Below are 12,023 nucleotides of genomic sequence, written 5' to 3' on the forward strand. Positions count from 1 at the left end.
GACCGACTCTGGGAGATGTAGTCTATTCAATTTTTTTGCGCTAGCACAAATAAACATAGAAAAGCCTTCAGTATTTAAGAGCACATCAAATAGTATTTATAACCACCTGGATATTAAGGTCAATAATTTGTATTTGAACGCGCCGAAAAGAACGAATGTTTGTAATATTCCGTACAATTCCGTACAACTACAAATCCCAGGATGCTCAGGATTTAGGGTAATGACGGCTTTCTCGTGCGCCGCGAGTGAAGCGTTCACGAGTGGTCGCGAAGAAGAGCAACAAATATATACCAGGCAGGTATATCGGGTATTTATGTGTTTGATTATACTAAAAGGATAATAAGATTTCAGTATTTGTCATTTTTTTTCTTGGTCATGACTTGTAGTTCACGAGGTCCGATTGTAAGCGGTATTAGCTCTGGTGCTAACTGGAGCACGAGCTAACGTTCCTGAATGTCAGCTGCACGGAGGTAGAAGTGAAAGATGGTTCCGTTTCTAGAGCTCAGCTTTTATTCCGGCGATGTGTTGATGTATGTTATAATTGGATGTGATATGATCTTATATGGATCCTATGATGGAATTGGAAGCTTCAGTGCATCATGATAATTTTCATCATCCTTGTCTTCATCCTCATTATGATCATCATCATCCTTATCATGATCATATGTGGATTTCTATGGGGTTTTTAATTTCATTTCTTTGCTTACCTTCAGTAGTAAACTGGAGATGGGTCACTGTGTTTTTTTCTTCCTCCTTATGATGTAAAGAAGATCAGTACAGCAGGTGCCTAGATTCAAGATCCATGATTCAATGTCCATGAATCATGCCCATCACTGTTACTCATGCTTTTTCTTTCCCTTTTTTTCTTCCCACTAGGGCATTCGCCAGTCTTGTTGTGAGATTTCCTTTCCAGGACAGTTGGACCACGCACTGATGTGTCCAAATTTGGATGATTTCAGCTTCAGTCCTGAGCTATTTAAAGCCCTTGTTGCTGTACACTTTTCTAAACCTTGCCTAGAAATTAGGGTTCGAGTGTAGGGTCAATGAACAAAAAGCACCTATACATACAGTGGTGGTCCCGTGTCAGAATCCACTTGCTGTAGCTTCATTCTCATGTATGCAATAACCTCTCTCATCTCAGTCGGTTAATGTGAAGTTATGTTTGTTGTGTAATGCAGCTGTCTCCATGGTGATGAAGTCGTCGTGTGAGGAGGATGAAGGAGCCTGGGGTCTCGGGATCCCGGAGAAGATGAGAAACAATGCTGACTGGGTGGACATCACGCAAGACTTCAAAGCGTCTTGCAAAGGTGTGTGTGTGTTTGGGTTTATCAGATTGTGTTTGTGTATTTGTTGGTGTTGAGTAAATACGTAAAAAAAAAAAAAGTACAGGCTGAGATTTTGAAAAGTGACTATACCCGAGTTTAAGCAGTGTGTTGATTTTGGACGCAGCTGGAGTGGCTATGAAAGGACTGACTTCCCCGGGGACACTCGGATCTCTCAGAATAGCTCTTTTTTTCCACACTGAGTACGAAGAAACCTGCAAATAGAAGATATATTACATCATGGAAAGCGTATTTTTGTAAGAGCATGTAGCGGGTTGTAACGATTGTGTCCTGTGCACATTTCACAGAGGTGTCCTGCTTTTCCCACAACAGGCCAGTGGATCCATCCATCAAGCCATTCCTTTTTTTTTTTTTTTTTTTGCATGATCTCAATGAGCTGTTTGCACACAGCAGTCCCAAAAAAAAAACCTGTTTGCAGATTGTAATCACCAAAATCAGCACTTTAGTAATGCTCTTTAAATTACTACAGATAATTATGAATAACAATTCAATAAAAAATACACATTTCGACATACTTCAGTATACTATTCTATGCTGCACTGCATTATACCATGTTATTCTACACTATCCTGTGCTGTGCTTCCATTTACTACACTATACTACATGATTCTATGCTTTTCTGCACTATACTACAGTATTGTAGTACTGATATATTTGCCGTTTTCTTTGCTATAATACATTATTTTACACTATGCTACAGTATTCTAAAAGACAGGAGGCAGAGCTGGAGGTAGCAGAGCTGAAGATGTTGAGGTTTTCGTTGGGAGTGACGACGATGGACAGGATTAGAAATGAGTTTATTAGAGAGACAGCGCATGTAGGACGTTTTGGAGACAAGGTGAGGGAGGCGAGATGGTTTGAACATGTGCAGAGGAGGGACATGGGGCGTATCAGTAGGAGAATGCTGAGCCACCAGGAAGGAAAAAATAGGAAGGCCAAGGAGAAGGTTTTTGGAAGACATGCAGGTAGTTGGTGTCAATAAGGCAGATGTAGAGGACAGGGGGGTATGGAGACAGATGATCCACTGTGGCGACCCCTAACGGGAGCAGCCGGAGGAAGAAGAAGAAGAGTTACTGTACTTCCCTATAAACAGTATTCTACAGTATTCTCTGTTGTACTGCACTATTCTATGCTATAATGCATTATAACACATCATACTACACTATACTATGCTGTACTTCCCTATATCACAGTATTCTACAGTATTCTCTGCTATGCTACACTATACCACAGTATTCTATGCTGGAATACACTATGCTACAGTATTCTGTTTGTACTGCACTATTCTATGCTATAATGCATTATAACACATCATACTACACTATACTATGCTGTACTTCCCTATACCACAGTATTCTACTGTATTCTCTGCTATGCTACACTATACCACAGTATTCTATGCTGTAATACACTATGCTACAGTATTCTGTTGTACTGCACTATTCTATGCTATAATGCATTATAACACATCATACTACACTATACTATGCTGTACTTCCCTATACCACAGTATTCTACTGTATTCTCTGCTATGCTACACTATACCACAGTATTCTATGCTGTAATACACTATGCTACAGTATTCTGTTGTACTGCACTATTCTATGCTATAATGCATTATAACACATCATATTACACTATACTACGCTGTACATCACTATACCACAGTATTCTATGCTGTAATACACTATGCTACAGTATTCTGTTGTACTGCACTATTCTATGCTATAATGCATTATAACACATCATACTACACTATACTATGCTGTACTTCCCTATACCACAGTATTCTACTGTATTCTCTGCTATGCTACACTATACTGCAGTATTCTTTGCTGTAATACACTATGCTACAGTATTCTGTTGTACTGCACTATTTTATGCTATAATGCATTATAACACATCATATTACACTATACTACGCTGTACATCCCTATACCACAGTATTCTACAGTATTCTCTGCTATGCTACACTATACTGCAGTATTCTTTGCTGTAATACACTATGCTACAGTATTCTGTTGTACTGCACTATTCTATGCTATAATGCATTATAACACATCATATTACACTATACTACGCTGTACATCCCTATTCTACAGTATTCTCTGCTATACTACACTATACTGCAGTATTCTTTGCTGTAATACACTATCCAATGCTATAATGCTTTATAACACATTATACTACACTACCCCATGTGGTACTGCGCTATACCACACTATACTACAGTATTATATGCTGTACTACACTATATTACATTATTCGAGGCTAAACTACATTATATCCTATACTACACTCTACTTCAGTATTCTAAGCCATAATGATATATATCGCAGTATCCTATGCTACGATATAATACATTATGGCTTAGAATACTGAAGTCGAGTGTAGTACGGGATATAATGTAGTTTAGCCTGCTGTACTGCACTACCCTTTGCTATAATGCCTTATTATATGACACATTATACTATGCTATATTACAGTATTCTATGATGTGCTTTATTATCCTATCCTATAATGCACTATACCACACTATACTGCATTTAGCAGACGTCCCTGTACAAAAGTGCTTTGAGTCTCTATCAATAAATTATTCTACACTGGTATGCTAGATTACAAACTGATGATAAATCTACACTGTACCACTCGGTACTATTGTGTACTACACAATACTTTCAATATTTAATTAATGCCCACTAAGACTATACTATACTATTCACTGTGCTAAACTGCATCATTCTACATTTTACTAGACTATACGACATCATGCTTATTCTATTTAGCACTACACAATACTGCTGATCTAACACTATTCAATACATTGCGGTATACTATGCTTAGCATATTGTGATATATACTTCGTTCCCCATCCCACACCCCCTGTTCCAACTTATGGAACACCTGAATATTTTAGGCTCCTAATGTTGATCGGAAGGGCGTCAGTTCAAATCCCAGTACCACCAAACTGTCACTGCTCGGTCTTTAAGAAGACCCTTAACCCTCGACTGCTTAGTTGTATAAGAAGGTCGCTCTGGATAAGGGTAGACTACAAAAAGCTTAGTGTAGTCCCGAATTCAATATTACCGCTCCATCTCCACGACAATGTACCCTCTGTTCTCTTGCCAAATACTGGACACTTTAATAATGCGACAGTAAACTCAAGCCTTTACTACACTATACAACACTGTTTTGCAAAACTCTGTACTATATTAAATAATGCTCTATAATTCTGTACTTCAGTAGTCGCCTATACGATAATCTAATAAACAGCTAGACTGAACTACTCTGTACCCTACAGCCCTGTTCTGTAGAGTTCTATTTTATAGTATAAAGGTCCAGAAGATCTCTGCAGTGACTCATGGTGACTCATCCCCCCCCCCCCCCCCTATAAGTCCTTGAACAGTACTGAATTTTAACACTAAACTGAATTGCTTTTCCTTCTCCACTTTTTCAGAGCTTAAACTTGGTGAATTGCTTCATGACAAATTGTGAGTATCAGACATGCCTCTCAGTAGCATCCAATAACATTAAGATTTAATGGTTTTAATAGGTAACACTCCATCACTTTTAATTTGTACCTACAGGTTCGGGCTTTTCGAGGCGATGTCTGCCATCGAGATGATGGACCCGAAGATGGACGCTGGCATGATCGGGAACCAAGTGAACCGGAAAGTCCTCAACTTCGAGCAGGCTGTGAAGGTCCAGGATTGATATTCTTTCCTTAAATACAACCACAGTTTTGCTGTGTTTTCATTCCTTATACATGGAATTGTATCTCTGTGGGTAGGATGAGGCAATTAGAGTGAAGGACCTGACTTTGCCGGAGCTCATTGGCATCGTAGACACGTGCTTCTGCTGCTTGGTTTGTAAAAGTCATCATTTTAATACATTGTGGGATTTCTAGTTGGATTAAATTTAACTTTACAGAATAAGAAATATCAGTACATGCTGAAATGTAAATATTGAGAGCTTATCTTTTGTTCTGTTTTCTATCAGATAACTTGGCTGGAAGGTCACTCTCTTGCACAGACAGTCTTCACGTGTCTCTATGTCCACAACCCGGAGCTCATCCAGGATCCTGCCCTCAAAGCCTTTGCTCTCGGCATCCTCAAAGTGTGCGATATCGCTCGTGAGAAAGTGAACAAGGCCGCCGTGTTTGAGGAGGTGACGTCATTCGCCCGTTCTGCTTCCTGGACAGTGTTCGTATGACTTGGTGTCTGAATTTTAACAGCTATGTTTATGTATTGCAGGAGGACTTCCAGGCCATGACGTACGGCTTCAAAATGGCCAACAATGTGACGGATCTGCGAGTAACCGGTATCAGAGACATACTGAATTTACGACACCTTACCCCTCGAATAAGTCACACCCTGGCAGTAAAGTGGTAGTGCACCTGCAGTAATCCGTAGTGCATGTTAGACAATGGCTGTAGGGAACTTCATCCCCCATCTCACACCCCCTGTGTAGGGCACAACTTATGGAACACCTGAATATTTTAGGCTCTTAATGTTGATCGGAAGGGCGTCAATTCAAATCCTAGCACCACCAAACTGTTGATCGGTCTTTAAGAAGACCCTTAACCCTCGGCTGCTCAGTTGTATAAGAAGGTCGCTCTGGATAAGGGTAGACTACCAAAAGCTGAGTGTAGTCCCGAATTTGATATTACCGTTCCGTCTCCACGACAATGTACCCTCTGTTACCTTGCCAAATACTGGACACTTTAATAATACATAGATTCACCCTGGATATTGGAAACTGCACTATGAAGGACCTAATTTTCATTATCCCTAAACATATTAGGACACATTACCTACTACTCTTGTGTTTATTCACCACAGGAATGCTAAAGGATGTTGAGGACGAGCTTCAGAGGAAAGTGAAGGTGAGATATAGAGCCTGGATGACAGGACAAACAGAGACAAAAGGCAGCCTTTTGCATTAGTGATGCACTCTCACATTTCCTCTCGTTTTTTCAGAGCACGCGAAGTCGACAGGGCGAACAGCGGGACCCTGAGGTGGAGCTTGATGTAAGCCTGGCAATCTGATAAAACATTAAACACTTGTACTAGTGGCGCTGTTATCTACTGAACACATGTGTCTCTGTGCAGCATCAGCAGTGCCTGGCCTTGTTCAGCAGGATCAAATTCACTCGCCTCCTACTGACCGCTCTCATATCCTTCACCAAGAAAGAGGTCGGAAATGGATCATACGTATTTACAGCAGTATTGTTTATAATAATAAATCATTTGTGTTGGTTTTTACAGTTATTTTTTACCTCAGGTTGTATGGAAAGTCACATGACCATGACCTATATGGAGTTTTCCTGAAACCTCAAAGTTTTTTTATGCTGTTTTATTGCTCTGGGTTTTAAACTCAAAAAACACAACCTGAAACCATGGTACTCCAGAGACATCATAAAATCTTTACCATATATTAATATATCATCTAGACTACAGTTTTTCTTAAGTATGTATGTGCAAATCATGTAAAAAAAAATTTCAAGAAATAGTTCTATTAAGAATGATTATTTATCATCTCACCTCCTCCCAGTGCAAAATGAATCCCCTCCCAATAGGGGTTTAAATAAAAAGAGCTGGTATTGTATGGATGGATGGATGGATGGATGGATAATTGATTGATTAAATAGATGGATGATGGATTGATTGGATGGATGGATGATTGATTAGATAGATTAATTGCATGGATGATTGATTTAATGGATGGATAGATGGATGATTAAATGCATAGATGGATGATTGAATGGATTGATGATTGGATGGATGGAATAATTGAATGGATGGATGATTGGATGGATTGAATAGATAGATTAATTGAATGGATTTGAATAGATAGCTGAATCAGACAGATTGATTGGATGGACTAATGAGGCTTCTATTTTAGACGAGTGCAGTAAGCGAAGCCCAGAAGCTGATGAGTCAGGCAGCAGATCTCCTGCCTGCGATACACTCCACCATTCAGTACGGCATTCAGTCCCATAATGACACCACCAAAGGAGGTATTTGACCCAACTCTTACTCATGCAACAGCATCCACAGCATTTGAGTCGCATGAAGTAGTATGTTCCTCTCTCTTACTTTCTCTCTCTTGCTATCGCCCAGATCACCCAATCATGATGGGCTTTGAACCATTGGTCAACCAGCGCCTGCTCCCGCCCACTTTTCCCCGCTACGCCAAGATCATCAAACGTGAAGAGATGGTCAACTACTTCACCAAACTCATCGAACGCATTAAGACTGTGTGTGACGTCATCAACACCAGCAACCTGCACAGCATCCTGGTACCGAAGTGATTTAGAAGCACATGGAATATTTTAACCTATCATGTTCATTCTTTTATCATTTATTTGTGTTTTTGTTTTTTTCCTCTCAGGACTTCTTCTGCGAGTTTAGCGAGCAGTCACCGTGTGTACTTTCCAGATCTTTATTACAGGTAGACATGCAGTTCTCATGCTAGTGACACTCGTTCTTAATCTCAATCCACTTTGAAAGGAATATGTGCTGTTTCTTCAATAATATAGAAATCATTTAATAATCGTTATTGTATCTGATAGACTACATTTTTGATTGACAACAAGAAGGTGTTCGGGACCCATCTGATGCAAGACATGATCAAAGACGCTCTCCGCTACTTCGTCAGCCCCCCTGTTCTGTCCTCAAAGTGAGCGTGTGTAATATTAAAGCCATCTTTGGTCACAAAACTTTTTTTTTTTTTTTTTAAAGTTTGCAGTAACTAATGTTTTACACTCCCAGGTGCAGCCTGTACAATAACCACCAGGCCAAAGACTACATCGACTCCTTCGTAACACACTGCTCTCGGGTATGTTTATTCATACTCTATATAATCTCATCTATCTCCACTAGTACGCATTATAATCTTAATAAATTCATGATGGCTGTAATATAAGGTAGCACTGACGCCTCTCAGGCATCCCAATCCAATCCAATCCAAAGTCCTGTACATTCTCTTTTGCGGGTTTCTTCTGGGTTGTCTTCCACCAACCATAACATGCAGGCAGATTGGTTACACTTTATAACCTGTAGATGTGATGATCCAGGGTGACACGCCAGTGTGCCAAGGCCATTCATTACATCCCTGAACAGGATTTAAAAATAAATGCTTAAGGATGGACAGACAGACAGACAGACAGACAGACAGACAGACAGACAGACAGACAGACAGACAGACAGACAGACAGACAGACAGACAGACAGGTACATTGATGGGTGCATTGATGGATGGATGTATTGGATTAATAGATGGATAAAACGACAGATAGACAGGTGCATTGATGGGTGGATGAATTGATTGATTGATTGATTATGGTAAATTTTGCTCACAGCCATTCTGCAGTTTGATCCAGATTCATGGCCACAACAGAGCACGCCAGAGAGACAAGCTGGGACACATCTTGGAGGAATTTGCCACCCTGCAGGATGAGGTGTGTTTTTTTATTTTTTATTTTATTTATCAAATTTTTTTAAAGTATGCCGTATTTGTTATATATTCGCTTCACTTGAGTTGTTTTGGTATGGTGCAAAGGCTGAGAAGGTGGATGCAGCTTTGCACGGGCTCCTGATGAAGCTCGAGCCTCAGAGGCAGCACCTGGCCTGTCTGGGCACCTGGGTCCTTTACCATAACCTGCGGATCATGATCCACTACCTGCTCAGCGGCTTCGAGCTCGAGCTCTACAGCATGCACGAATACTACTACATCTACTGGTAGGTCGTGTTAAATTCTAGTGGATTGTTTGATTCTGTACTGCAGTATGAAATCATTACTTCCATTGGCTGGTCTAAGAATGTTTTCAAATGGTATATTTACTACTTATATACAGGGGATATTAATACAGGGGACTTTTTCATTCCTGATACTGAGCCATTTCTAACTTAAACTCTATATACATTCATTCATTCATTCATTTTCTCCCGCTTATCCGTAATTCGGGTCGCGGGGGCAGCAGTCTAAGCAGGCCCCCGCCTTCGACTGCTGCCCAATCCTCACAGCACCGTCCCTTACGGTCCCTCCTGCAGGTGGTGAGCCCACAGGAAGACTCTATATACATAAATATATCTATTAATTACTTATATGTAGGGGATGTTAGACTTTTTCCATTTAATGATACTAAACCATTTCTAAATTAAACACTACAAATATAAATATATACCAATTTATTACCTATTAGCAGCGGATTTTGTCATGTTTAATTTGAAAACTTTTCTCACTAAAGAAAATATTAAATGGCATTAAAAAAATCACGAGCTTAGAAAAAAGTAGTACACAACCATCAAAGTTACACAAAACCTCTTTTTTATTTAATAAAAAATGAATGAGTTCAGTGTATTTGAATTAATTACGGTATGGTGGATTATTATTATTATTATTTTTATTTTATTATTTTATTTATTTATTTTTAATAATTGCCTGACAATTTATATTAAATTGATAACGAAGATATTTTTCATATTTATTTATTTATTTTCTCTCTCTAATATCTGATATCTACCCCCTCTAACACTCGTGTGTGCAGGTACCTGTCGGAGTTCCTGTACGCATGGCTGATGTCCACCCTGAGCCGAGCTGACAGTTCTCAGATGGCCGAGGAGCGCATCCTGGAGGAGCAGCAGCAGAAAGGACGCAGCAGCAAGAAGAGCAAGAAGAAGAAGAAAGGTAAACCTTCTCTACATGATGTTTATTAGGAACATGGCCAAAAACAGATGGAGCATACAGTATGGAGGAGACAGTGTATGACCTACATGCTAAACGTAGAATAGTCAGAGATCTTATATGGGAACTTATGAGCGTTGTGAAAGTGTTTCCTATAGTGCTTCTGCTAATAATGAGACAGAAATGTGATTAATGTGCTGCGTTTTTTTTTAGCTCGTCCCCTGGGTAAGGAGATCACCATGAGCCAAGCGTACCAGAACATGTGTGCAGGGATGTATAAGGTGAATTGCTCAAGCAAAAACACACACACAGAAATAAAAGAAATAAAAAGCAGTCATTTCCTGCTGTGGCTGAATTCTGTAAAAGTGTAGTCAAGATTGTCAATATAGGTCCATATTTCACTACGACAGTGAAAGACATTTAAATTCAATGGAACAATATCAACCATTACTGATTTTTCGTTTCTGGAACGTTCCACCATGGTCAGTCTTTGTAGAGTGAATCCATGATCATTGTAATCATTTCCGTCTAGACGATGATCGCCCTAGACATGGACGGAAAGGTCCGGAAACCTCAGTTCGAACTGGACAGCGAGCAGGTGCGCTACGAGCATCGTTTTGCACCATTCAACAGCGTGGTCACGCCTCCTCCGGTGCATTACATCCAGTTCAAGGTGAGACTTCCTTATCCGAGCAGTCGTTTTAACGACCGATTAAAAGGTATCACAACGTTCGAAACGTGTTTGGTGTGCAGGAAATGTCCGACCTGAAAAAGTACAGTCCTCCCCCTCGCTCGGCCGACTTGTATATGGCGGCTAGCAAGCATTTCCAACAGGCCAAGCTCATCCTGGAAAACGTCACCAGCCCGGACGCTGAGGTGAGTGACCACAGAAATCTGGATTTGTAGGATATGTGCTTTCGTATGGCTAAGAGCCAGGATGCTGAAAAGTTGACATGTTGTTTAAATTATTGTTAGTAAAGTGCATTTAATGAGTCTTAGAGGCCTAAGAGGTCGAGTCAACGTGAGTGTAGTATAGACTAGAGGTCAAACGATTTTACCGATAACTGTATCTAGGTTGGATCGTACTTGCTGATCACCAATTAATCAATCAAAACTTTTTAAATGGATACTGTATAAAAAACACGTACAATAGTATTGAACTTTATTATTAAAAAACTAATTAAATAAACAATATTTAATCATGAAATAAATGAATATATTCATTATATTAATAAATATTGAGGAAAATAAGACATGCCTTTCAACTGAAACAAAATGTAGCATTCTAAATAAATAAAAAAAATGACATGCTAAAATAAAGAAAACAAAAGACACAAATAAACAGCACATGGCGTCAGTGATTCGCCTCTAGAGGCCGCTCTCGTACTGTATCGGTTTGGGTTTTTGCTGATGGTCGTTATTTAAAACAATCAATTATCTGTGCGTATTAATCGGTAAAACCAACGAATCGGTCAATTCCTACATTTCAAATTCATACTTCCTAATGTTCCCTTTTAATTGGACTTTATGTAGCGAATTTGAGTCGAGAACAGACATCTAAATACCGTTGACATTTTTGGAGCTACTCCTACAAGAGGGAAAAGAATATGTACATCAACAAACTATGACATGAGGTGGGGAGGAAAAAATGCACACACATTAAAAACAATAGAATGAGCAGATTAAGGGGGAATACGATAAGGACATTTTGCAGTATTATAACACAGATGTGTAACTACAGCCACAGTACTGAACTTTTAATGGTTATCGTGCCGTTTAATATGGAATTCATCCATTATCCAATGTTCTGCTTGTCCAGGTCAATCGTATCCTCAAAGTGGCCAAACCCAACATCGTTGTGATGAAACTTTTAGCCGGAGGACACAAGAAAGACACCAAGGTAGAGCAACCTCAGTGTGTCCGCATTTCCCCCATAAATAATAATTAACTCCACATACATCAAACCCTAATTCTATTCCTCTTACCTCCTTT

General features: G+C 39.6%; 1 protein-coding gene across 5 annotated transcripts in view; it reads left to right on the forward strand.

Moving 5' to 3' along the window:
* The window catches only part of naa35 (N-alpha-acetyltransferase 35, NatC auxiliary subunit), a 162,691-nt gene that overhangs the window by 150,296 nt on the left and 372 nt on the right, over nucleotides 1–12,023 (forward strand). The window contains exons 1-22 of one of the 5 annotated variants that reach the window (XM_083553962.1): nucleotides 207–298; nucleotides 1,179–1,307; nucleotides 4,801–4,834; nucleotides 4,931–5,045; nucleotides 5,134–5,208; nucleotides 5,343–5,510; nucleotides 5,597–5,663; nucleotides 6,185–6,228; nucleotides 6,323–6,373; nucleotides 6,455–6,538; nucleotides 7,248–7,362; nucleotides 7,466–7,644; nucleotides 7,737–7,796; nucleotides 7,918–8,024; nucleotides 8,117–8,183; nucleotides 8,707–8,805; nucleotides 8,907–9,085; nucleotides 9,895–10,034; nucleotides 10,245–10,312; nucleotides 10,564–10,704; nucleotides 10,785–10,907; nucleotides 11,851–11,931. In XM_083553962.1, the coding sequence (XP_083410088.1) occupies nucleotides 1,187–1,307; nucleotides 4,801–4,834; nucleotides 4,931–5,045; nucleotides 5,134–5,208; nucleotides 5,343–5,510; nucleotides 5,597–5,663; nucleotides 6,185–6,228; nucleotides 6,323–6,373; nucleotides 6,455–6,538; nucleotides 7,248–7,362; nucleotides 7,466–7,644; nucleotides 7,737–7,796; nucleotides 7,918–8,024; nucleotides 8,117–8,183; nucleotides 8,707–8,805; nucleotides 8,907–9,085; nucleotides 9,895–10,034; nucleotides 10,245–10,312; nucleotides 10,564–10,704; nucleotides 10,785–10,907; nucleotides 11,851–11,931 (2,118 nt within the window). In that variant the 5' untranslated portion in view covers nucleotides 207–298; nucleotides 1,179–1,186. The other 4 variants (XM_083553966.1, XM_083553964.1, XM_083553963.1 and 1 more) reach the window with 4 other exon arrangements.

Source organism: Silurus aristotelis (assembly GCF_946808225.1).
Source record: "Silurus aristotelis genome assembly, chromosome: 11".
Lineage (NCBI taxonomy): Eukaryota > Metazoa > Chordata > Actinopteri > Siluriformes > Siluridae > Silurus > Silurus aristotelis.